The 23,808-nt window shown below is 52.5% G+C and overlaps 1 protein-coding gene across 4 annotated transcripts in view; it reads left to right on the top strand.

Moving 5' to 3' along the window:
• The window catches only part of SFXN5 (sideroflexin 5), a 117,775-nt gene that overhangs the window by 81,613 nt on the left and 12,354 nt on the right, over positions 1–23,808 (top strand). For 2 of the 4 annotated variants that reach the window (XM_045446469.1, XM_045446467.1), the window contains 3 exons: positions 8,828–8,943; positions 10,945–11,030; positions 16,913–17,030. In XM_045446469.1, the coding sequence (XP_045302425.1) occupies positions 8,828–8,943; positions 10,945–11,030; positions 16,913–17,030 (320 nt within the window). The remainder of the gene's footprint in view (positions 1–8,827; positions 8,944–10,944; positions 11,031–16,912; positions 17,031–23,808) is intronic. The other 2 variants (XM_045446471.1, XM_045446470.1) reach the window with 2 other exon arrangements.

Raw genomic sequence — 23,808 nt, 5'->3', positions numbered from 1 at the left:
GGCTGGGCTGGGTGCCATAAGCACGAGCCGCCCTAGAAATGACATGGGCCCCCAGTGTGTATCAGGTTTCAAGAGGACGTGAGTAGTTAGCCTGAGGGAAGTCTCCAGTGGTGTGTCCTGGGGCTCTGTCTTCAGTCTTGTCCCCTTCAGTTATAACTGCCTTGGTCATACGTAACTGTGGGTTGCATTTAAGGAACAGGCACAGCAACTTGGCAGTGACTGTGAATTCATGGGCAAGAGGTGCAGGATCTAAGATTGCTCAAGGTGTGGCCCAGAACAAAGGAGTCTGTTTAGTTCTGGACTCCACACATCAAGAGATGCTCCACACATGATAAGCAGGAGCGCAGGATCTTCTGAAAAACTGACAGTCTGTTGTTGCAATGAGCTGCCTGACCCCTCAGTTAGAGAAGTGTCCAAGTAGCAGCCGGGCCCAAAAAGCTGTGAGGGGCTCTCACGTGTGATCAAGTCACCTGTTTCTGGGCAGTTTGCCCAGGACCTGGCATATAGTAGGCACTCAGTGAATGCTTATTGAATGAATGGCTTTCCAGTTCAGAGATTTCATAATTACTGAAATCCAGATAGCAGAGGAATCCAGAGGCAGAGAAGGTGGGAAGCACAAGGCAGGAGAGGGGGGTTATGAATGTGGGAGGAGTAAGGACTGACTGGGGTGGGCCTGGCCTGTTGAGGAAAGGGAAGGGCAGAGGGCCTTTGGGACCTTGGATGTTAGCTTAGAGTTGGACTTCATCTTATGGTTAACAGGGAACCAACCGCTGAAGAATTTCAAGCTAGGAAGCAGCTGTGATAAAAGGGAGTTTTCCAGACGAATGTGTTAGCAGGAATCTTTTATTAAGAGATCCTGAACTTGAGAGTCAGCCTACACCTATTTACAGGCCGATTTTTCAATCCCCAAATTCCCAGTCCTGAGTTTGTGACACTTTAGTGTGGGTTGTGAACCTCTTCCCAAATTCTCAAGCTATTTAAAAGAAAACTGTGTCATATAGCAATGCTTTTCAGGTGGAATATTGAGGAATATTGTGAAATCAAGCAAATATTAAGGTATCCATCCCTATTTGATAATCATCCCTCCTCTAAAGGCAGGGATGGGGCTGTCTTCTGGTGTGATTCACATGAGTGTGTGTGTATGTGTGTTTCAGGTTGTGATGTACATACGTGTCCACTAGTAAATACATAGACCATATCTGGCAGAGACATGAGAACCTGGCTAGAGTGTTGTCTCTGGGGAGGGTCAAGGGGAAGCTAAGAGTCAAGGGTTGGAAGGAGACTGGTTTTGTTATTTACCCTTCTATGAGATTTGAATTGTTCACCGTGTGCACATAATAACCCACAAAAGAGGAAAGAGACAGAGGAAGGAGAGTGGGGAAAGCTTTGTCCAATGTCAGTCTGGACCCAAATGGGAGCTCAAGTCTCCTGGCTACCACAGTCATGCTTTTTTTTTTTTTTTTTTTTTTTTTTAATAAAAATGGTTCTATTATTTTCCTGATAATACATGATTGCTTTATAAAGTTAAACAACCCTACTTCTCTCTCCAAAGTAAGTTGGTGTATATCCCTCCAAATTCGAGTAAGCCTCTAAAAATGCGGGAATCTCTACTTATTCTATCCATAATATAAATATGCATATATAAATATATATTTAATACAAATGAGATCATACCATGTATACTGTTCTGTAAACTGCATTTTAACCTCAGTAAGTTTTAGACACCTTTACAGGGCAGTCATAAAATCTCAACTTATCCTTTTTAACAACCATGATAGTACTGCACTGAACAACCTTATACTCACATGTGTCTCTGTGCCCGTGACTGGGAGCTTCTCCAGGGCAGAGGTTTTCAAACAGCCACCTGGTGGGGGGACAGGGGGCAGGAGCTTTTAAAAATGCACAGATCTGGACCCTACTTCAGATTTGGTTTCAGTGGTGCAACCAGTGTTGACAGTCACCAATCTAGAAATAGAATGGCCACGTCAGAGGGCGTGCACATACCTAGCTTTGCTAGATATTGCCAAATGAGCATACCGGCTCTTTTCTCCTACCTGCAAGGCTTAAATTTTTGTTTCCCTACATCCTCTTCAACATTTGGTGTTATCAATCTTGAAAATTTTTTGTTCATCTGAAATGGTTCTTTTCTCACTTTAATTTGCATTTTTCCAATTCCCAGGGTGATTGAGAATATTTTCTTGACTGTATTGGGCATTTGGGTTTTCAAATAGAACGGAGAGAAAAAAAGGAGATCCCTATTGCATACCATACACAAAAATAAATTCTGGATAGATTAAAGACCTAAATGTGAAAAATAAAATGTTAAGTCTTCTAGAAAAAAATATAAATGAACACTGGGGAAGGATAGGGTTTCTCAATGACACAAAAAGTATATACCAGAGGGGAAAGGATTGCTTATTTGAGTACATGTTACAGTATATGCCAGAAGACTCCATCTACAAAGTAAGAAAACAAGCCACACACTATTTGTAAGCCGTTTAACCAATGAAGATTAGTCTCCAAAACATCTAAAGATCTCCTGCCAGATTGATTTTTCTTTAGATAAAAAAAAATCTATCTTTGACTATTAATAAGATTGAGTTCATGTTCATTGAATTTTTACTATTTCTTTTATGAACTCCTACTCGAATATTTTTGGGGTGATTTCAATGACTATCTTTCTCTTAATAACTGTTAAAGCTCTTTATACATTTTATGAATGGTTTTGCCCCAAAGTACCAGACTCAAACTGGCTGAATTAATAAATGAATGTATTACTGGGGCATGTGGGTGGCTCAGTTAAGCGTCTGCCTCTTGATTTCGGCTCAGGTCATGATCTTACAGGTTTCGTGAGTCGAGCCCCACATCGGGCTCTGCACTGACAGTGTGGAGCCTGCTTGGCTCTGTCTCCCTCTCTCCCTGCCCCTCCCCTACTCGTGCTGTCTCTGTGTCTCTCAAAATAAATAAGTAGACTTAAAAAAATTTTTTTAAATTTTAATGTTTATTTTTGAGAGAGAGACAGAGTGAAAGCAGGGGAGGGGCAGAGAGAGAGGGAGACACAGAATCCGAAGCAGGCTCCAGGCTCTGAGCTGTCAGCACAGAGCCCGACGCGGGGCTCGAACTCGTGAACTGTGAGATCAGGACCTGAGCCGAAGTCGGACGCTCAACCAACTGAGCCACCCAGGTGCCCCCCCAAAATTTTTTTAAATAAAAAAAATGAATGTATTACTTCACAAAGGGCGAGTGCCGAGTGAGGCACCCATGGTCCTTGCTTCCACCTCTGTGCTCTGCCAGGGGCTTCATCTGCGGGCTAGCCCCTTTCATGTCCTAAAATGGTAACAGCAACTCCAAGCACCACATTCAGACCCACCACTGCCCAGAGGACAGGAGGCTCTCCCTGCCCCCGCTTCTTGGATGAGAGGAGACCTTTCCCAGAAGTCCCCTGCAGACATCTGTCATTGGCTAGGGTTGGCCACATGTCCCTTCCTCAATCAATCACTGGCAAGGGAAGGATTATCACAACTAGTTAAGACTAATCCTCTGGGAGTAGAATAGTTATTGGGCGTCAGTCAGCATTACCTTCTATTGATGAGTAGTAGCGGCTCTTTGTCACATAGAATACATTTTCTCAGTTTCCCGTTTCTTATAATATGATTCATAGATATTGACTGCCGTATTTCTCAATGCTCAGATGCCTCAGTTATAGGGGCATTAATGTAATAGCCTTTCCGAAGAGGAGAGGACTGTATTTTCTGTTCGTGTGGAGGAATAAACAAGCCTTCACTACACATTCAATCCAAGTCACTTTCTTCGATGTCACAGAGTTTGAGTCTGAGCCTTCCTTATTTTTTCCACTTCTCTTTTGGACATTGGTTGTTAAACACAGGGTCACGGCCACCACTGCTTTTTGTAACCCTGCTTGCAATCTTGACCCTTTTGGCCACTTTAAAACCAACAGTATGCTTTGAAAGCATGTAAAAGAATTTGCGAATTTTTTGTCTGCATTTCCTAGTTGGTTTTATACTTGTGGTTTCATTTTTTTCCTTTACTTTAAGGAGAAACTATTCCTGAAGTTAATCAGCTTCTTTAGGAAGTTCCTCACATACAGATACCGAAGTGTGGGAACGGTGAGTAGGTCGCACCGATCCCTGCTGGCTGTCAAATTTTTATGATCCACTTTAGGAAGTTTGGCAATTTCTTTCACTTTTTAGACAAGTAAAGCATGATTCTATTCTCATTGTAAAAATTCAAATGGTATTTAGAAAAACAGGGTAAAAAAAAAAAGTGGAAGTCTTTCAACAACCCCTAATTCCTAAATTTAGGTCCCTTCCCAAGGAAATCACTGTGTGAGGTGTGAACCTTCTAAAACATTACCTGTGGGTTTATGGGCACACAGTACGTGTGTACCAATTATGGGGTTTTACATATAGTAAATCATCCTGTACACAACTCGGTAGCATTTTTTCATAGAAGTTTGTTTTGGAGATCTTCCCATGTGAGTTCCCTAATGGTGGACATTTAGGTTGTTTCTAATTATTTGCTCTTACAAACAGTGCTATAATTAACATCCTTGTAAATGTCTCTTTGTGCATATGGGCAAGCATTTCTTTAGGGTAGCTATCTATGGTTTGGCAATTTCTGCTGCCTTTAATTGCATTGCCTGGTATCTGGCAGACGATCTTCTGCATGTACAATAACTTTTCATGTCCGTGCTCCATTATAGTGTAAGTTCTAAAAAGATGTTTTAGGCAACAATTAGGAATCTAAGTTTAAGTTCAAATTCTGTGCAGACTGCTCTGGGTAGCTGAGGTGACACTTGAACGAACCTCCCCACGTGGCAAAGTTCACACACGCATAGGCAGTTGTGGTGGGGAGCAGGTAAGGGTTCCTCTCCCCCACCCCGACGTCCGTTGTAAGGCCCACTGGGATTTTTAAAACATTAAAACATGGGGGAATCCATCTTAGAACCAAGGAGTTAAGATATGTTGTTTTCCCCAAATGAATAGCCCAATAGCCCATTGCTTCACCTTCGTGTTTGAATGGTCCTTTCCTGTGAGTTGATAGAACTGCTTTCCTGCAAACTCATTTCCCCTACAGGTGGGTGTGTTTCTGGACTATTAACCCCATTGATCTATGTGTCTGTTCCTGTGCTAGATCAGAGGCACACTCCCCCGTAGTCATCTTTTAGAGAACTTTTTTTGCACATTTGCCTTTCTGTCTACTGCTCTTCTTCCCCATGCTGTCCCTTTTACACAGGGTGCTTCATTAGCTGTTCACAATCTGCATGATTTTGCATCACGATGGGTCTGATGTGAGAACATCTGCAGCAGTCAAGCGCATATTTTCCTCGGGACTTGACACTGAGCTTGCCATCAGCGTGAAGCGATCTCTCCCCCTCTCTCTCCCTCTCTCCTCTCTCTTTCTCTCTCTCTCTCTCTAATCCCATGACATCTCTTAGCATAGCTTCTCCAACGTCAGTTATGCCTGAGTCTTGAATGGTGCCAATCTGAGTTGAAAATGTGCCAGCTTTCTTAACATTATCACTAACAGACTGCTTAATTAACCTGCTGATACTGTCAATAATAGATCTTGCTGGTGTGCTAGAAAGAAGACCCATGGCCTACGGTTTGGTCTCTCTTTCTCTCTCTCTCTTTTTCATTTGCTTAGGCTCTCAGTGCTCATGACTTGGGAGCTGGACTTGCCAAGAGTGGGATGGGAGGGACCAGGGAGGCTTGAAAGGAATGCGGCAGAAATGGAAGTTCTAGACGAGATCATGGAAATGAAATCACTGAAACGGTCTGGTGTTCTCATTGCTCAAAGATGAGGATGGCTAGTAACCTGTGTATACAGCGGGTGCTCAATAAATGGACCAACTGAAGATATTACAGGGCGTGTGCCAGTTGGGTAGGTAGTGAGAAGTGTGGGCGTTCTGAGGGAGGAGCCTGGGGATGCCACCATTTTAGGGTGGCTTTCAGGGTTTTCCCTTTTTTCCCATCCAGGCAGCTTAGATAAGGAGAGAGCTTTATCGTGCCCAAACTGTCCTGGCAGGGCTGTCTGAGGGGAGGGACACTGGGTTTTCACTTCTTTTCCTGCTTTATGTTTCATGCCAAGTGGTTTTGTGTTTGAACCAAAGTCCTGCTCTATCTGCCGTGGCTTCATTTTACATTTGGAAAGTGCAGCGAGCAAGCAGATGCCACCATGAGCCTGGAGCTGGTTGACCACCGCCTCCAAATACTCTTGTCTTTGTCTCCTCTGCCTGGGCACACACATGGCACGGGGCTAGAGATGTCTCAGCAGTCCCTGGCTTCCCCTAACCTGGTGGGGGAGTGGGTGCAGAAGCTGACATCTATGTGAGCTCAGCCGGTGCCCAGAGATCCCATAGAGAGGCTGAGCGCAGCACCTTTTCTAATATCTGGGGAAGGCTGGTTAGGGCGGCCGCTTCCGGTTGCAGAGTGAGCCGGTGGCTCCTGACTTCAGGCAGATGCTCCTTGCCTGGACCACATTCCTTTGGCCTTGCCTTTACCGCCGTGGTGGTGGTGGTGTAGTGGTGCCGTGACAGTGGTGTAAGGGGTTCTCAGAGGGCAGAGATAGATTCCTTTCAGGGCAGAAAACCCCAAGATCCTCTCCAGTGGTTTTGTGGGTCTCCTGGGAACTGAGGAGCCTGGTAGCCCCAGAAGTGTGAGGGGTGCAGAGTATTCCTGCCGCCACTAGAGGGCACATCACTAACACACAGGCCAGGTGTCCGCTTCCCGAGGCCACTCTGGGGACCCTTCCGGGACCTGAACCCTGAGAGGGTCCAAGGCTGGCAGGAGCTCACCTCTGGAGGTCAGGAGGGGGAGATTCAGAGCCAGGACTATAACTCAAGCCCAGCTTGCCCCAGAGCCAAGCTCCCAACTTCTCCTTTACCTCAGATTCGCCTTCCTACTACTGTCAATCTCTGGACGTGTTTAAGACAAGGGTTTCCTAATGTCAACACTACTGACATTTTTGCCCGGATACTTCTGTGCTGTGGAGGCTGTGCATTGTAGGATGTTTAGCGTACCTCTGGTCAATACCCACTAGATGACAGTAGCACCCCCCAGCCCCAGGTTGCGATAATCAGAAATGTCTCCAAAGCTCGCCAAAGGTCCACAAGATTGCCCCTGGCTGTGTAAGTCAGGTGAGCGTGCCTGCTGTGACGACAGGAGGGACCCAGTGCAGAAGAGGTCTGCCCGTGGTTACCACTGTGCCTGAGAGTCGTGTGGAAACACGAGAGCTCCTCAGAGATGGCATATGTGCTGTAAATACATGTTAAAACTGTATTTGGTCTCCTGCTTTTCTTCTCCAAAGACTGCAGAGCCTCTCGGTCTTTCCCTCTGTTTATTCCACCTCCCCACTTTATTGAAACAAGAGACTGAGGCTCAGAGACCCCCAGGGTCTCAAGCCGCCCCTCACCTGCAGAACCCCGTCCCCCAGCTGCAAGCGCCCTCACCGCCGGCTCCCCAGCCTTGGCTCGGGCACCAGGAGCATCTGTGGTCCTCCTCCCACTGCACCTGCCCACTAGGCCCTGCAGCCCTGCGGCTCCCCAAACCCTAGTGCCCCCCCACTGGAGGGAGTGGGGAAGCAGCAGGTGTTGATGCTAATCAGCGTTCACAGCCCAGAACTGCAGTCGCTCCCAGGCTCACACACTCCCCAAAATTAAACACTCATTATACAAAATTAATTGACATTAATTAGCAAAAATTAAAACTTTAAACACAGCAAGGCGCTTTTGGGGGAGGAGTGAAGCAGGCGGCCTCCACATTTGTCACCCCCCACTCCCCACCCGCCCACCACCCTCAAGTCCCCCCAGTTTTATCCCGGAACAGGGTTGGAGGAGGTCAGGCAAGGTCAGCACCACACCAGCCCTGCCCCAGGCCCAGGTCCAGCTCCACGAGTTCCAGGCGAGAGGAGCAGAGGGACACTCCTGGGGCTAGTCACCAGCTGATGGGTGGCCCCCAAATGCTGGTATCCGGTGTCTAACGGAGGAGCCAGGAACCCTCCCCTCAGCCTAGGTCTGCCATGATCTCCTAGCCAAGGGAGGGAACCCAACCATGTGAAGTGAGAAGGTTGGCCTTTAGCTCCCCCTGACCCACCCCTGCCCCCTATCCCCGAACCCGCCCATCTCCAGGGCACCCAAAGGATTAGCTCTGTCCCACTTTGCTGTGTGACCTCAGATAAGTCACCCCCCTCCCCTGAGCCTCACTGTTCCATCCATATGATGAGGGGGCGGCGCTGGGTGAGTGCTGAGGTTCCCGCCTGCTCTGGCACCTGCAGTCAGAGAAGCGGATCTCTGGGAACCCGATTCACTCTGAGGAGCAAAGGGCTGAAGGTGGGGGGCTGCCATTTCGAGAACATGCCCGGAAAGGCAGCCCGAGGGGTTGAGTTGCTGGTGGTGGAACATCAGGCACTGGTAAGGTGTCTTCAAGCCAGGGAGCCCTCCCAGAGGGGCACTCACTTCGCCTGCTTGCCAGGCCCACCCCTGAGGAAAGGAAAGTAGCTATCCCTTGATAGCTCTGCTCTCTAGCTCCTGAGCACTGCCCCCTTCCTCCTCTCATGTAGGTTATTTTCCACCTTTGCTCACCAGGCCATCAAGGGCTCCCAAATCCCTCAGCAGGCTGATGGGCAGATGGGCAGCAGAACCACACCTTCACTCACCACATTTGAATGCAGACTTGGCCCTTAACTCAGGACTGTTGCTGCTTGGGATGGGGAGGTTTGGGTGCATCCCGGTGGCTTTGCCCCACCAGCTAGAATGGCATCCTCCCCTCTTACTCCTGCCCCCCTGCTCCCCTCTCTCTCTCTCCAGCCAGTGCCAACATCTGCAACGTGGTCCTGATGCGGTACGGGGAGCTGGAGGAAGGGATCGATGTCCTGGATGGTGATGGCAACCTCGTGGGCTCCTCCAAGATTGCAGCCAGACATGTGGGTCATCCGGAGGCTCAGGGGGCCAGTGGAGAGGCCAGCGACAGGGAGAGGGTTTTGTTCCTCAGGGGCTTCTGTGCACAGTGCCTTTGCTTTGTCTTCTTGGTCTGCCTTCCTTGTCCCACCCTGCCTCCCTTCTGCATGAGCCCAGGGCTTCCAGGTCTGGCCCCAGCCATGCCTGTCCCTGAACAGTCCTTCTCTCCATCCCCCCTCTCGTCACCACTGTAAGACATCCCATCTCTTGTCCCAACCCCTCAGGACCTGGCTTCTCTGATCTGTTAATTGGAAAGGGCAGAGGAGACACCCCCCCCCCCAGAGCTTTCTTTCCCCCACCCTGGGACCTAGAGCCCTGCTCTCTGGGCTTTCAGAGCCTCCTGGGCAAGAAGAGGAAGTATGGGAGCGGGTAGTTCGTGGTTCTGTGCTAATGGGCACTTCTGCAGGTGGCACCTCCCTGGGGACCGAGTGTGGCTGAGGTGGGGCTTTGGGGAAAGAATATCTTGCTGCAAGAAGGCCATCTTTCACCTCTCATTTCATCAGCCTCACCTACTTCAGCAACTGGAATTTTTTAGAAAATTCCAGTCGGCTTGTGTATCTCCCCATGCTTTCCCAGCCTTCATCCTAGTGGTGATTAGTGGCCGGTGTTGCTCTAGCCTGAGTGATGGCATGGCAGGTCTGCTGTGAGTACCTGAGCATTCTCCTCCTCTCCAGCCACTGTCCCTTATCAGCTTTCCCGATGGGCCTCAAGCCTCACCTCCGTCAGTGAGGCCTTCTCTATAATCCTCTGAGGTGGGAAGAACCCTTTCCTTGTCCCAGCCCTCCCCTCCCCACTGGTCTCAGAGAACATGAGTGCCCATCCAAGGCTTGTGAGAGGCAGAAGGCCTGGGGGTGCCGGTGCCAGCACTGTACCCTCGGGTTTTTGTGCAGGCGCTGGGTCCCCCATCATTCCCACACCTGTTCAGAAGACTGGAGGAACCTTCTCCCAGGCCTTCCAGAGGCTGATCATGACAGACCTAGTTTCCTGGAAGACATTTTCAGCCCTGAACCTATCCATCATCTAAGGGGATTTGGCCTCAGTTTCCTACCCAACCCCATCCTCCCATGCAACCCTAGTGTTTCCCCTGATGTGCCAAGAGGGAGGCCGACTACGGTAACTCTCCTAATGATGCAAACAGCAAGGAACCCCTCGCCCTTGCTGTCTAGGGGAAGGCTCCCAGGGCTTATGAGCTGTGAGCATTCTTCAGCACTTCTCTGAGGGCCAGGAGCCCAAGCCTTGAAGGAACTCCCCACAGTGACCATCAGAGTGCAGAACTGCCTCTGAGCTGTTGCCTTCACCATGCCCTGCCTCCCCAGGAATCCCAGGGGAGCCCTCAGAGCAAGGACCCAGTTAACCCCATATGGAGACACAGCAGACACTCAGCAGAAGCATTTCCCGCTCGCAAAGCTGACCTCTCGTCACTAAGAAAGGCTCTCATCCAGAGCCAGGAAAGGCAGAATCTTTGAAATTTTTGTCTTTAGGGGGTGTCAAAAAGAAAAAAGAAGTAAATCCCAGAATTTCTGTCCTCCTTCAGCACCAAGAGCCTCACGCGGCTCAGCAGGCCCCAGCTGTTTGCTCTGGTCCTTCCAGCTCCTGCTTTGTTTTTAGAGCATCTCGAGTCCTCCATATGCTTCCTCCCCACCCCTGCTCCTGCCACCGAGGCACCTCCCCGGGCACAGGCCCCTTCCTGGGGCCGCTTCTGTGTTGCCACCCCTCCCCCACATGTGGCAGGTGACAGGTGACAGGGATCTGCTCTTTTCAAATGTGTGTGGTGGGAAGATGGGGGTGGCTTTTTTCTGTTGTTTGGAATAAGGCTTTGTGAGCAATTCCATGAATTATTCCAGCCAGCCAGATGTGCTTAGCAGCAGTACACACACCTAGAGGCTCCAGGGGAGGGGTTCACCGCCAGGTGGCTCTCCCCCACCCCCTGGGAGCTCTGCTCACCACAGCCTCTGCTTGCCCCTCAGGCCCTGCTCGAGACGGCGCTGACGCGAGTGGTCCTCCCCATGCCCATCCTGGTGCTCCCCCCGATCGTCATGTCCATGCTGGAGAAGTGAGTTGGGGCAGCCAGGAGAGAGGGGCCACCACTGGGGAGGAGGGTGCGAGAGAGGAGGAACCAGCTGGCCCAGGGCAGGGGACAGAAGTGGCTGGCAGCCCACCCTGACCGTTTGTTCAGGCACTCCTGGGCAGTGTTACTGGAATCGTGCCGTGAACATTCGGGGACTTCTATTCTGCAGGACCCTGCGCTAGGTGCTAGGAAGGATGTCCAGATGGACAACACTGGCCCTGTCCTGAGGAGCTGACAGTTCTGGGGTGTGCGTGTGTGTGTGTGCACACGTGTGTGCGTACATGTGCTCTGTTGGTGCACAGTGCAGGACTGGTTGTGAAAAGAGTCTGAGGATTGTGGTAGGAAGACTAGATTTGGGGGCAGGGCCACCCTATTCAGGCATCCACCCTGAAGCAACTCAATACCTCACTGAGCCTCAGTTTCTCGTTTATAAAATACAGATAGTACTAACCTCCCTGCCTTCTGCAGAAGCGTGTTCTGTGAACACATATTTGCCATGACAAATCTTATAAAGACATAAGGGAACACAGCAATATGAGCAACGATAGAGTGATCCTATAATTAATGAGCAGGACGTTGAATTGTGAAGACAGACATGCCGCCAGAAGGGCAGGCTGAGAGGACAAAGGGAGGAGCCAGAGCTGACCTTCACGCAGGCTTGGGCAGGCTCTGAGGATGAGTGTGAGTCTGGGAGGATGGCAAGGAGCAGGGAAGGGCTCTAAGTGGGGGCAGCAAGGTGAATACGAGTCCGGAGGTGCAGACCCCGAGCTCGCGCAAGTACGAGGGAGGCAGTGACCACTCCCACTCTCCTGGTGGCCTAGCCTAGGAGGGGGTGCCTCAGGGCATAAAGACAGGCTTGGGGACACCTGGGGCTGTAGATCAGTTTAAGGACCTTCCTATTCCCACCATTTGAATTGTAATAACAGCTAACATTTATTAAGCGTGTCCTGCGTGCCAGTCCTCTCCCAGCCAGGTCTCTGCCCCGACGCCATCTTCTCAAAGAGTCCCTCCCTGACCACCCCATCGAGGTAACAGCACCAGTACTCCCTTTTCTGTCCATTGCCTTATTTTTATTCATAGCACCTAGAGACATCGCAGACTTTATCTCACTGTCTATCATCTGTTTGGCCCACTAGAATGCAATCTCCTTGGAGGCGAGTAAACGCGTGTCATTTATTGCCCTGCACAGCATCCAGCACGGTTGCTGGCACATAGTAGATGCTTAGTGTTTGTTGAATGAATGATCTCATTTAACCGTCACAACAGTATGGTGAGGTAAGTGTAACATTTCCTTTTCACAGATGAAGAAAGCAAGGCGAAAAGAGGTTATACCATCTGCCTATAGTTCTCCAATAGGAAACGACAGAGGCAGGAGTGGCCCAGGAGCGCAGCCGCAATGCTGGCTCTTCCTCCCACTCAGGCTGCCTTGGGTCTTCAGATCACATCGCATAATCCGCATGTCTTTGGGCCTTGCCCTGCATGGAGACAGGAGAGAAGCAGATGTGGGGTCCTGGTCTCAGGAAGCCTGTATTTTGATAAAAGAGATGGCCATGACCCGTACACAAGTCAGCTGCAGGTGGGACTGGGCAGTATGTAAACGAGCCCAAGGTGACCTTGAAGGGGGCTGGGGGAGCACTATGGGTCCATCAGCAGAGAAGGCTGGTCCATAGGAGAAGGGCTGCAGCTGCGTCTGAGAGCAGGGTAGGACTTCTGTGGAAGGCAGGCTTTCTGGACAAGGTGTGGGTCTTTTGTGCGGGAAATTGAGGAGTCTAACCAGACAGAAGCAAAGTGTGCTTGTTGGGGCCAGCTGATCAGGGGCCCTGTGTCCAGCCAAGATGATCCCTTCCTCACCATGGAAGAGGGGGAGTCATGGGAGGCAACTGAGCAGGGGTGTGGCGTGTTGAGCACTAGGATTCAAGAAAATCAATCTTGTATGGGAGTTGCAAAAAGAAACAGATCCTGGGAGAGCAATGGCTTTGGTGCCCCTGGCCCTTGTGTATGTAGCTGCCTCGGGAATGGTGACCGCAAGTACACACAAGGAGACCACCAGGCAAATGAGGAAGGTAGGGCTTCAGTCTTCAAAGCTACTGAACCCCAGGCCTGGAATTTTCTGGGGAAACATCTGTGATGCCTTTCTAGTTGGTATGTGAGCTGGGTTTGCAGAAAGTGGAGTGGAGTGGAGTGATGGTTAGTGTCCCATTGGTTTGGGGATTTAAATAGCTTTGGGAAGTTGGGTGGGATTGTTCCAGTTCTGAACCTCCCGGCCTAGGATCTGCGCAGAGGCCGTGTGCCTGGCTCAGCTCAGAGTCCAAAGAAGTCTGTCAGGGAGGCGGAGACAGGGAGGCCATTTGGTTCTGGCAGCCTTGTGTTTGGTGGGTCCTTTTCTGAAGTTCCTGAGAGGGTCCCTGGGGAGGAGAAAGAGTCCAGCCCAGGATCCCTCAGCAATATCCAGACCCAGTTTGTGCCGTCAAGGACTTACTAACCTCAGATCTGTCGGGTAACCCCAGGACTGTGTGGTAGGAGGGGCCGAGCCACACAGCAGTGGCAGCCGAGGCTCCTGGGAGGTAAACGGAATCTGGGTTCCTGCTCCAGCCTGGCTAGTGGAGGAGAGAGTCCCTCGGCCGCAGTCTCCCACCCGGGGAATGCTGGCACTGCCCGCTTCACCACCTTGTGGGCTAGGAGCCTTTGTAGGGGCTCCAGCGTGCACCCTGCAGCCTTCCACACGCAGGGGTGCTAGCAGCGGGGCCTCTGCCCAGAAGGCTGGTGGGGGAGCCCAGTTGGGTGAGAGAGTCAGGACAGCCAGGGGAAGAAGACAAAAGAACACTTACAAAGCAGCCTACTTGCAAATTAATGGAGTGCAAACTAAGACTGCTCCAAGTGCTGAGGGAGTGTGCGGCGGTGGCAGGGAGGCTGCGGGGAGACAAGCTGTCGTGGGGCGGGTGTGGTGGTGCCATGGCTGGGGCCTGCTGGCTCTGCCTCTGGCCTCAGCCCCGCCTGCTTGGGAGGAGCACTCGGGGACAAGGTCCCCAGGTTTCCTGCTGGCATAAGAGAGGTGGGAGCCCAGCTTGTCCGGGTGTCCCTGTCTCTGAGACCAAAAGGGAGAGAGTCTCAAGTCTGAAGCAGAGGAGCCACCACCCCCGACACACACACCCCTCCCACACACACACCCCTTCCCCTCACTCTCCACTGCCCCTTCCCTTGGGCTGAGGGCTCACACTCCAGCTCTACCCTCCTGAGGAGGAAGATGGTCTTAGTCCCTGGGCTGGGAGATCCATCCTCCCCATAATCCCACCAACTCAGAGGCAGGTGCAATGGCTCTCTTCCCTCAGCCCTGCATCCCTAGCCCTGGAGTCCGCCTTCCAGCCAGGTGGGGTCCCAGCCGGGTAGGGGTTCAGACTACATCCTCCCCAGTGGTTCCTGAGGCCGCTCCCCAGGCTCCCTCCTTCCCGAGGCTGAGGCTCCGGGTCTTTCCTTTCTCCAGGCATTCACACACACGCACATCTCTCCATCTGCATATTTCAACTCCCCCAGCTGCCTTTCCGATCCCTCCCTGCCATTTCCCTCTCCTCCACCCCTCCCCAGTCCTGCTGTGTTCACTCTCCCTGCTCAGGGCTGGGACTTCAGGGGTTCCTGTTGGCTGAAGTCTTGGGGCTGCCTGCTTCCTGAGTCAGGAGCACAGGCTTGGGGCCTTCCGGACCCCTTTTCCAGTGCAGATTTCAGCCAGTCACCCCTGAGAGAGGAGCTGAGGTCACAGCCCCATGTGGAAGGAGGCTGTCCAGTGTCCCCGCCAGGAGTGCCCAGGGATTCAGCCCAGGGCCTGCCCCTCACCTGCCAGGGAGGGAGCTTCACTCTTTCTCCCTGTCACCCTCCAGGCCCTTGGTGACCCTCCAGTCTATGCCTCCAGGGACTGAGGTCCCAGTCACTGCCACAGGACAGGAAGGCAGCCCCGCCCTCCACAGCCTCTTCAAGGCAAGAGGCCTCCTGTGTAAGTCTGGAGAGTGAGCCCGGGTACCCCACTTCCTTGTCCTGCTGGAGAAGTTGATCTCAGTTAAAAAGATCTCAGAGCCCATTTCAGCCTTACTCCTGGCCCTTCTGTGACTCCCATGGAAGCCAGGAGGCCTTGGGCTGAGTCCATGGAGGATATGAGGCTCACCTGTCCTGCTCTTACTCCTATGAAACTGCCCTCTCTCAATTCAGTCTTAATTCAACAGCTGGACAAGTCTTGGGGTCTGGGCCAGCGGGAAGGGCTAGAGGGTAGCCCTAGGGTCCTCCCTCCTTCCTGCACTCAACAAGAACAGTAACAGCAATAATAACACAAAATCACTGAGCACTTACTGTGTCCAGGCCTTTTATTTGCATAGAATTAACAAATAAGTGGAGCTTTATTTGTGCCTTAGCAGGAACATCCTAGCCCAGGGTTTCTGTTTTAGACTCATGGAAGGTTGTTTGAAATACAGATTCCCAGGTATGATACCAACTGAATGGAGATCTTATGGGGGTAAGGGGCCCTTGGGGGTCTGCATTGTTCAGCAGTTACCGAGACACCAGAGTTTGAAAACTGTGGCTCCCAATTCTGCTGTCTGCTCAGAGCCAGGAGCTCTTGTCCCAGGAGGGGAAGGTTGGAGGCGGGGCGGGGGGGAGGCAGTTGCCTGCCCCCACAATGAAGCCTGCCTCCAGAAGGGCCTCTCACCTGCCAGTGGTCATAGCCAGCCCTGTTCCAGTAGGAGAGGGGCAAGACCCTGATTTTATCCTTTTCACACCAGGAGCCAGTCAGTCATGAGGACGCTGACACAGTTACTGAAATCAGATTTAGTGCCCACCCAACATAGTCCAATCACCCATCCTGCTGGCGCAGGGCCCCAAGCCTCCCCAAGTAGAATGCCTGGTGGTCTCCACTAAAGGGTCTGCTGGATTATACAAAATGTGAGGTTCTGATGGGCAGCAAGGAAAGGTATATTGGCCAGTGGGCATGGCCCCCTCTCCGTCTGGAGACCTTGTTTCTATCATGGAGCTGGGGCCCCAGAGCCTGGAGGGAGGGTTTTCGTACACTTCTCCTGCCCCAGAATCCCACCTCCAAAGCTTGTCATGGCAGGGGGTGGGGGGGAGGGTGCCAGCTGTGACATGCTGCAATGAGGCTGGCAAAGTGTTCTGCGGGCAGGACTTGGGGGCAGCACGGGAGCGATAGCACTCGCAGGAAGTCAAGAGTCCAGGCAGCAGCCCCGTCTGCCTCCTGCAGACTTAGCCATGGCCTTGGACAAGTCATTGCCCTTCTCTGTGGCTCTTGGATGGACGTGGACCAGGTGGTCACTGGGGTGTGTTCTGTTCCCATACGCGGAAGAGGATAATCCCCTCCCGGCTATGTGTATGTGTGTGTGTATGTGCCTGTATCCACATGTGTGTATGTGTATGTGTGCATGTGTGTGTGCGGTTTGTCTCTTTCCCTGGACCTGGCACCTACTCTGGTTTGTTCAGTGCTTCGTTATGTGCCACCTTTGAGGACCATCTTTCTCTGCTGTGTGTCTCCCCAGGGGCAGGGGCTGACAGCCTCCTCTATTGTCTCCCCCACATGTGGCCTTCTTTGCACAGAGCTGGACACATGGTGGGATGGGTGCCCCACAAGTACTCATTTACGATGGATGATTGAGAGTTCCCCCAGCAATGTCCTTCAGAGCAGAGCCTGGGGAAAAAAGTGCCGTTGGGGAAGGCTCCAAAGATAGAATTCCACCACGACTATTTAGCTATGGGTTGGCACTGGCCCAGGACCATGCTGCCTGGCCCTGGGACGCTGAGTGGGACCCCGCGTGGTGGGTAGCAGCAGCTCACCCTGTCTTCCGGTCTCATGGAGCTCCCTCCTCTCTCCCCCACAGGACGGCTCTCCTGCAGGCGCGCCCCCGGCTGCTCCTCCCTGTACAAAGCCTTGTGTGCCTGGCAGCCTTCGGCCTGGCCCTGCCGCTGGCCATCAGCCTCTTCCCGCAGATGTCAGAGGTCAGTGTGGGGAAGGTCTCGAGGGCAGGACGGGTGGGTACAGTTTTGCCATTTATTAACAAATACTTACTCAGCGCTGACTCCTTAGCCCTGAGCTAGGCACTGGGGTTAGAGCCATAAAGGAGACACATTCAGGCCCTGACCTCTCCCGAGCTGAAGGCGAAGCAGTGAGCATGACAATTAAAAAGGGACTAGCAAATGAAGGGGGAGGACTTTTAGGAGGGAAAAGTCCAGCCGGACATGGGAGGAGACAGTGCGGGGCCCCAAACCCAGCCTAAGAGGGAAGTGGCATTTCATGGGGCCTTGAGGATGAGCTGGAGTTGGCCAGGTGCAAGGGGGAAAAGGGGACATATAGGCTGCGGTCACCTGGGGTGAAGGTTCTGAGAGGAGGCAACACACAGCGCATTACAGGGGCCGAGGAAAGTCTGCATCACGAGCAGAGGGTGGGCCAGGCAAGGGGGCCCAGGGCAGGTGGAGGTGGGGACTTGGGAGCCAAAGCAGAGAAGGTAGGTGTCATCAGAAGGGCCGTGCAATGCAGGACTGCAGATTCCCAGAGCCTGGGCTGGACCTCTGGAGGAGAAGGAGCCATCAGGAGGCAGTGGGCATCCAGCAAGAGATGGTGTCGGCTTGGACCCGGCTGTTGAAAGTGGGCATCGAGAAGTGGGTCCTTTAAGAGGAAGTGAGGTCTATGAAGAACCGCATGTGGTGGGAGGGAAGGGAGCCGACGGGGTGTGCGTCCGGCTTGCTGCTTTTGAACGACCAGGCAGACGTGAGCACTATTTAACAAGATAGAGACACGAAGGGAGATGGTTTGAGGGAAGAGGGCATGTTGAGTTGGATGGACACGTGAGGTTCCAGGATCCTGTGGAATGTGCTAATGGGGGTGCCCGGTGGGAAGTCGGCTCTGGGCCTGGAATCCAGGAGAGAGGCCTGGGCTAGAGGGACGGACGTAAGGCCACCAGCATAAAAACAATGATGGAAGCCAGGGAGTGTGTGGGGAAAAGAGGCCCTGGGGAGGAGTGGCATCCACAGACCAGCAGCCAGTTTGGTAAGTTCAGAGCTAAGTGCGGTCGGGCGGGGGGGTGGGCCGCCTGCAGGGGCAGGCATTCCTGAGAAGTTGAAGTGTCCCTTGGTGTCCCAGACGATGAAGGCAAACCCTCTCCCCAGGAGTGGGCCCAGCTGAGGGGTGAGGAAATAGGGTGGCAGGGCTGACGGCTCTGTCCAGGGGCTTGGCATTAAGGGAAAACAGAAATAGACCTGCAGCTGGAATGAGATGTGGGATCGAGGGAGGCTTTGATTTGCTTATTTTTCCCTTTTTTAAATGAAAGAGATGGGAGCTTGTGTAAATACAAAAGGGAAGGTACCAGGAGAGAAGCAGAGGACCGAGGGAGGAGGAAGATGGGGAGAGCAAAGTCCATGGAGTGGGGGCGGGGCAGAGCACAGACCGGGATTCAAGGGATTTGCCTTGGCTGCGGAGAGCCTGCTCCCCACTTTAGGAGTGGGGATGGAGAGAGATGCAGTTGGGGATTGTGTTGGGGGGTAGGGAGGTTAAGGAAGTTGTTCTGATAGCTTCTGTGTCCTCCTGACCGAGCAGAGAGGATGGCGAAGGGTGGAGGAAGGGGAGGCCAGAGGTTTGAGGACTATGGAGACATTCGGAGGGAGAATGGGAAAGACAGCTGACCAAGGAAGTTAGAGAATCTGGGTGGGCAGTGCACCAGGTCTGCTGTGAGGATGCAGGTCTGTGGGCGTGGCCAGGGCCTGTCTATCTAAAGGAGCCGGGGCTGAGAGGGCCACAGGGTTCACTCCTCAGGTTTCATCTGGCTGGCTGATTCGGGGAGTCGGTAAGCCATCAGGAGGAATGGCAGGCCCCGGAATCTTAGCTGGGTGGGTGAAGATGGGCGAGTAAGCTGACCGGGGAAGGCAAGGTTTGACAGAAAGGCAGACCCAAGGGGGTCATAGAATGAATGTGGTATTTGGAGTCACTGAACTCTTGGGCAGATGGAGGCTGTGGCCACAGACTGGCACCTATGAGTTTGCAATTACAGGCCTGATCCTGCTCAGTCCTGAGAGAGGTGGGCGTTGGGGGCAGGTTCCTGGAGGGAAGCCAGAAAGGTAAAACTGAGGGGCCTGGACTGTGGGCCCTGAAGACCCAAGGTCCTAAGTAGGAGGTAGTGAGCCAGCCCCGAGCCCTGAGGTCCCAGGAGGGTGAGGACTAGAGTCACTTCCCCACACTGAGCCCCAGAGATTTAGAAGGAAACCAGAATGGGGTGGGGCTCCTGTCTTGGAGGGCCCAAGGCACACTGGGGTGGGAAGCCTGGTGTGTGATATGTGCCAGGAACACCCTCATGCCCGCAGGGCCCAGCCTTGCTGTGAAGCCGGGGATACCCCTTCCCCCATGAAAGCTGAAAAGCCATTACCTGACGTTTGGAGATTCTAAATGGAGCCAAGGGCTCCAGAAGTTCTGAAGGTGGGAGAGAGGGCACTTCTTGGTGGTCTTGGCATCCCCGTCCTGGAAGGGCTGTGCCCAGCACTCGCCAAAGTGACTGCATCTCTCTGTACAGTCAGGCTAAGTCTGCAGTTCTAGGTGAGGGTCAGAGACACTCGCAGGCACCACTGTGTTCAGAAGCTTCGGGTAGGCCTCCTATCTCTACCTGTCGCATGGGGAGCGACCTAGGGCAGAGAAGCCTCACAGGACAGAATCGGGGACTGGCCTGTTGGAAGGATTGCTCAGTTTACCATCCTTCTGGCTCTGCTGGGGAAATGGAGGCCCAGAGCAGCCCAGGGACCAGACCAACGTCACAGAAGCGAGGCGGTGATATGAGAGGAACCCCCAGAGGCCCATTCCCAGGCCATGCTGCATCTACTTGTTCTGTAGGATTTTCTCTCCTCCCTCAGCCACTTTGACTGCACTGAGGTAGTGGAGAGATGGGGGGGACCGGGGGCCACCCTACTCTGGGGGGAAGAGCCTAGGAGTGGGCCTTTGGCAGGTGTTCCTCTGGGGCAGATGATGGAGAGATGGCTGCAGTCCACCCACCCAAGCCTCTGGCTCTAGCTGCAGAAGGTGGTCTCAGTGAGCAGGTCTGCCTCACAGAGGCTCCCTGTCAAGCTTCAGGCTCCTCTCTTCCCTCATGTCTGCCTCAAACAGGCATGGAAATGGACCAAAGTCCCTCTCATTGAAACCCAAGCCTTTTTTTTTCTAGACTGGGAAGAATGTAATCATGGCATGAGAAGTCTGTTCTCTCGAGAAAGGAGGGTAGGGATGTGGTTTTCAGTGCCCCTTCCTCACCTGCATCAAGTCCACTAGGATGTAGGCAAGCCTGGGGGCTTTATGAGCTGTTTTGAGGCCAATCTGCGACCTGTGGCAGCAAGGCCATCAGCCAACTGGCTGAGAGGACCTCATTCCCTCCATCCATCCTTCCAATTAATTCTAATGAGGTACAGCTTCTGCCGTATGGGGATCATGTCTCACATCCCAGAAGCCAGTGGGATTTGCCATAATAAGTCTGGACTTGCTTGGGCTGACCCATCCTTGCCAAGAGTCACCAAGGTTGTCAACAGGAGTAATAGCTGGAACACCAATTAATTAATTAGGGGACTTGGAAATAGAGTTTAGGAACTTGTTTCTAGAATGGTTGGCCTGCAGTGATTGGTGTGGAGTTTCCAACCCACTAACCCCAGAGGTTGAGGAAAGAACTTCAATCCTCCCTTCAATCCCTGGGAGAGAGTTTTGCTGCTCATTTCAAATTAGTATTTCTGCCTATTAAAATGGTGCTAATTTTAAAATTAAAATTGCAAACAATAATAATAGCCACCATTTGCTAAGCATCTACTAGGCCTGTCAGCATGTTGGTAACTGTGCATCCCTTGTTGTATCAAGTCCTCCCAATGCCCTTCAAGTCTGAGGTATTATTGACTCTTAAGGGATGTTACCTAGAGCGTTAGCGTTAGGTGTGCACATCTCTGACTCTGGGAAGAGATTTTCGCTGGAGATGGAACCTTTGGTGCCTGGGGGGAACTGAAGCCAAGGAAGGGGTGAGGTCATTGTGGGAGGAAGGAAAGGCATCAGGAAAAGGCAGGGGCAGCCAGGAGCAGAGGGAGGACCCTGATGGAGCGCCACCATGGACCCTGAGGACAAGGTCATTTCAAGGAGGAGGGGCTCTCAGCAGAGTGAGCTACAGCAAGGGGACCTGTCAGCTGGGTGTGTAGGCAAAGCAATCTAGGAAGTGAATGATAGTCAAGTTTCTCTGTGTTCAGAGAAGCAAGCTCATGAACGGGAAACCATTCAAGAACAGTAAAGAAAGTGGCACTCCCTGGGTGTTCCATTGATAGGGGTGGGAGCCTGGAGAGGGCCAGTAGGGGGAAGGAATGCACAGGAGGGGATGCACGTAGCCCAAGGCAGAAAGGCATGGCCCTGGGTCCAGTAACTAGAGCGGCCTGCTTGGTGGGGGAGGGGAGATGGGAGACTAGGACATGACAGTCCTATGAAATAGGAGTCAATATTATTCTGTGTTTACAAAGGAGGAGACTGAGGCATGCCTTGCCCAAGGTCCAAAGGTGGTAATGGTGGCTCCATACTCACGGAAGGATTTTATGTCCCTCCTCAGCCCACATTTATATCTCTATAAAATAAGAAGGCCCAAGTCTGAGTCCCAGATGGCTCCCTGATAATGTATTATTATGAACATTCCAGCACCCTCAGCCAACCCTCCTACCCTTCATGGGGAGTCCCTGTCCATGTTCACAGGGACCCTCTGGAGTAGGTGTTTGTGCCTTTAAACTTTTTTTTTTTTTTTTTTTTTGAGAGAGAGAGAGAGAGAGAGCCTAAGAAAGCCTGTGCTCAAGAGCAGGGGACAGGCAGAGAGAGAAGAGGGAGAGAATCTTAAGTAGGCCCCACACCCAGTGCAGAGCCCTACACGGGGCTGGATCTCAGGACCATGAGATCATGACCTGAGCTGAAATCCAGAGTTGGATGCTTAAGGCTTAACCAACTGAGCCACTCAGGTGCCACCTCTTGTGCCTTTAATCTCTACCCCAGAACTGGGGGCAGGGGGAGGGTTGTTAGTAGGCCAGCAGGTAGGGCAGGGAACCTCCTTAGGAAATTGAGTGTGAGAACAGGGGGGTAAAGTCTGGCCTTCCTTCCAGACCCCAGGCCGGTCACCGTGCAGGGATTGAGTGACCCTGTGACCTGTAGATTAGGGCTGTGAGGCACTGGACAAGACTGTCTCAGTCAGGCTGTGCCCAGGCATGGACCCATCCACACCTAGATTCTGTTTCCCACCCCATAGATGCTGGGTTGCTTTTCCCTTCCTCTTGTAATTATGAGAATCATGTCATAGCCCCCTGGTATCAGACAGCCTCCATTCTGATGGGATGGGCAGAAACCCAGTGAACAACAAATGTCAGGTGGTGGTGTAGTAACATGAAAATAAAGCAGAGGACTGTGCTGGGGCTTTCCCAGAGGCAACTCAAGGTCACATGGATTGTGGAGGCCACCATGGCATGTGGGGCCTGATTTGTGATGGCCTGTCTGGCCACCCTACAGTCCTCTCTGTAGATTGGGGCTCTGGGTTCCAGCAAATGTGGTCATCTGTGTCCTCCCCCAGACACACACGTGCATAAACACACACACACACACACACACACACACACACACACACTCTGTGCCTGCGGCCCGGGTCCCTAGAGGGAGATGTCCAGGGTCCAGTCTTCATGCCCACAGCCTTTGCTGCCACAAGAGGCTGGACCAGGGGATGGTGAATGTCCCTCCAACTCTGACAGCCAGCATTCCCCACCTGGGAGAGTTTCCAATCCCATTTAATGAACCTCATGTCTCCTTGGAGCAAGAAGCAGTACCTTGGCCAAGTCCTCTCCCCGTGTCCCTGCCTGTTTCTGTCTCTCTGTCTTTGTGCCTCTCTCCCTTCCTCAATTCCTCTCCGGCTTCCGGCCACCCCCCCCCCCCCCCCCCCCGCCAACCCCATTCCCCTCGCTTTTCCCCACTATTCCCTTGGGAGCTCGGGGGCTGGGGAACAGGGCTGCACATACAAGCCGGAGCCATTGTTTGACAATCTGTTTTTGTCTTCATCTTGTTGGCAGGCGGCAGGAGAGGAGCAAAAGGTTAATGAGGCACTGTGCAGCGGGATTACTGCGTGAACGGGCGGGCGGCGGGCGGGCGAGCCAGCCGTGGTAACAGGGAACTAATTAGGAGCAGTTTAACAGGAGGAAAAAGTGAAATCTCCTCTTCACCAACTGTCAATAATTAGCTGATTTGGTGAGGTTGAAATGTGTCCACAGGAAAAGGTGGGGCTTTTCTGTGGATGAGTGAGGCATTGGGGAATAGAGGCCACTAAGAGCTCTGCCCTGTCCATAGGTGGGATTGGGGCTGGCGGTCACCCCACATCCCCCAGGCCCACCCTCCTCCAGAGGCAGAGGCTGGCATCCCTCAGCCTCAACTATCCATATGACCTTGGTCTTAACCTCAAAGACCTCAGTTTCCCCAGCCATAGGGTGGTGGAACTATGTTTCTTCATGGCTCTGCCCATTAGGATTCTGGAAGCGAAACCATTAGACCAGGCCCTTGTTCTGGAGTTTGAAGAGCTGACAGCAGGCCATGCAATCTTGAGTCAGATGCTGACCCCATCTGACCCTCAGGTGTCTTGTCTGCAGCACGAGTGTGCCCTCTGAGAGCCACCTCCGAGGGCCTGGCGTGGCTCAAGAATGCTGCCAAATGGCTAATGGGCAGAGCCTGGCCTTCCTGGGAACTTGCCTTGTGGCCCCTGGA

Source organism: Leopardus geoffroyi, chromosome A3, assembly GCF_018350155.1.
Source record: "Leopardus geoffroyi isolate Oge1 chromosome A3, O.geoffroyi_Oge1_pat1.0, whole genome shotgun sequence".
NCBI classification, from domain to species: Eukaryota; Metazoa; Chordata; class Mammalia; order Carnivora; family Felidae; genus Leopardus; species Leopardus geoffroyi.
The sequence above is the reverse complement of the archived record's forward strand: the minus strand, read 5'-3'. Positions and strand labels throughout refer to the sequence as shown.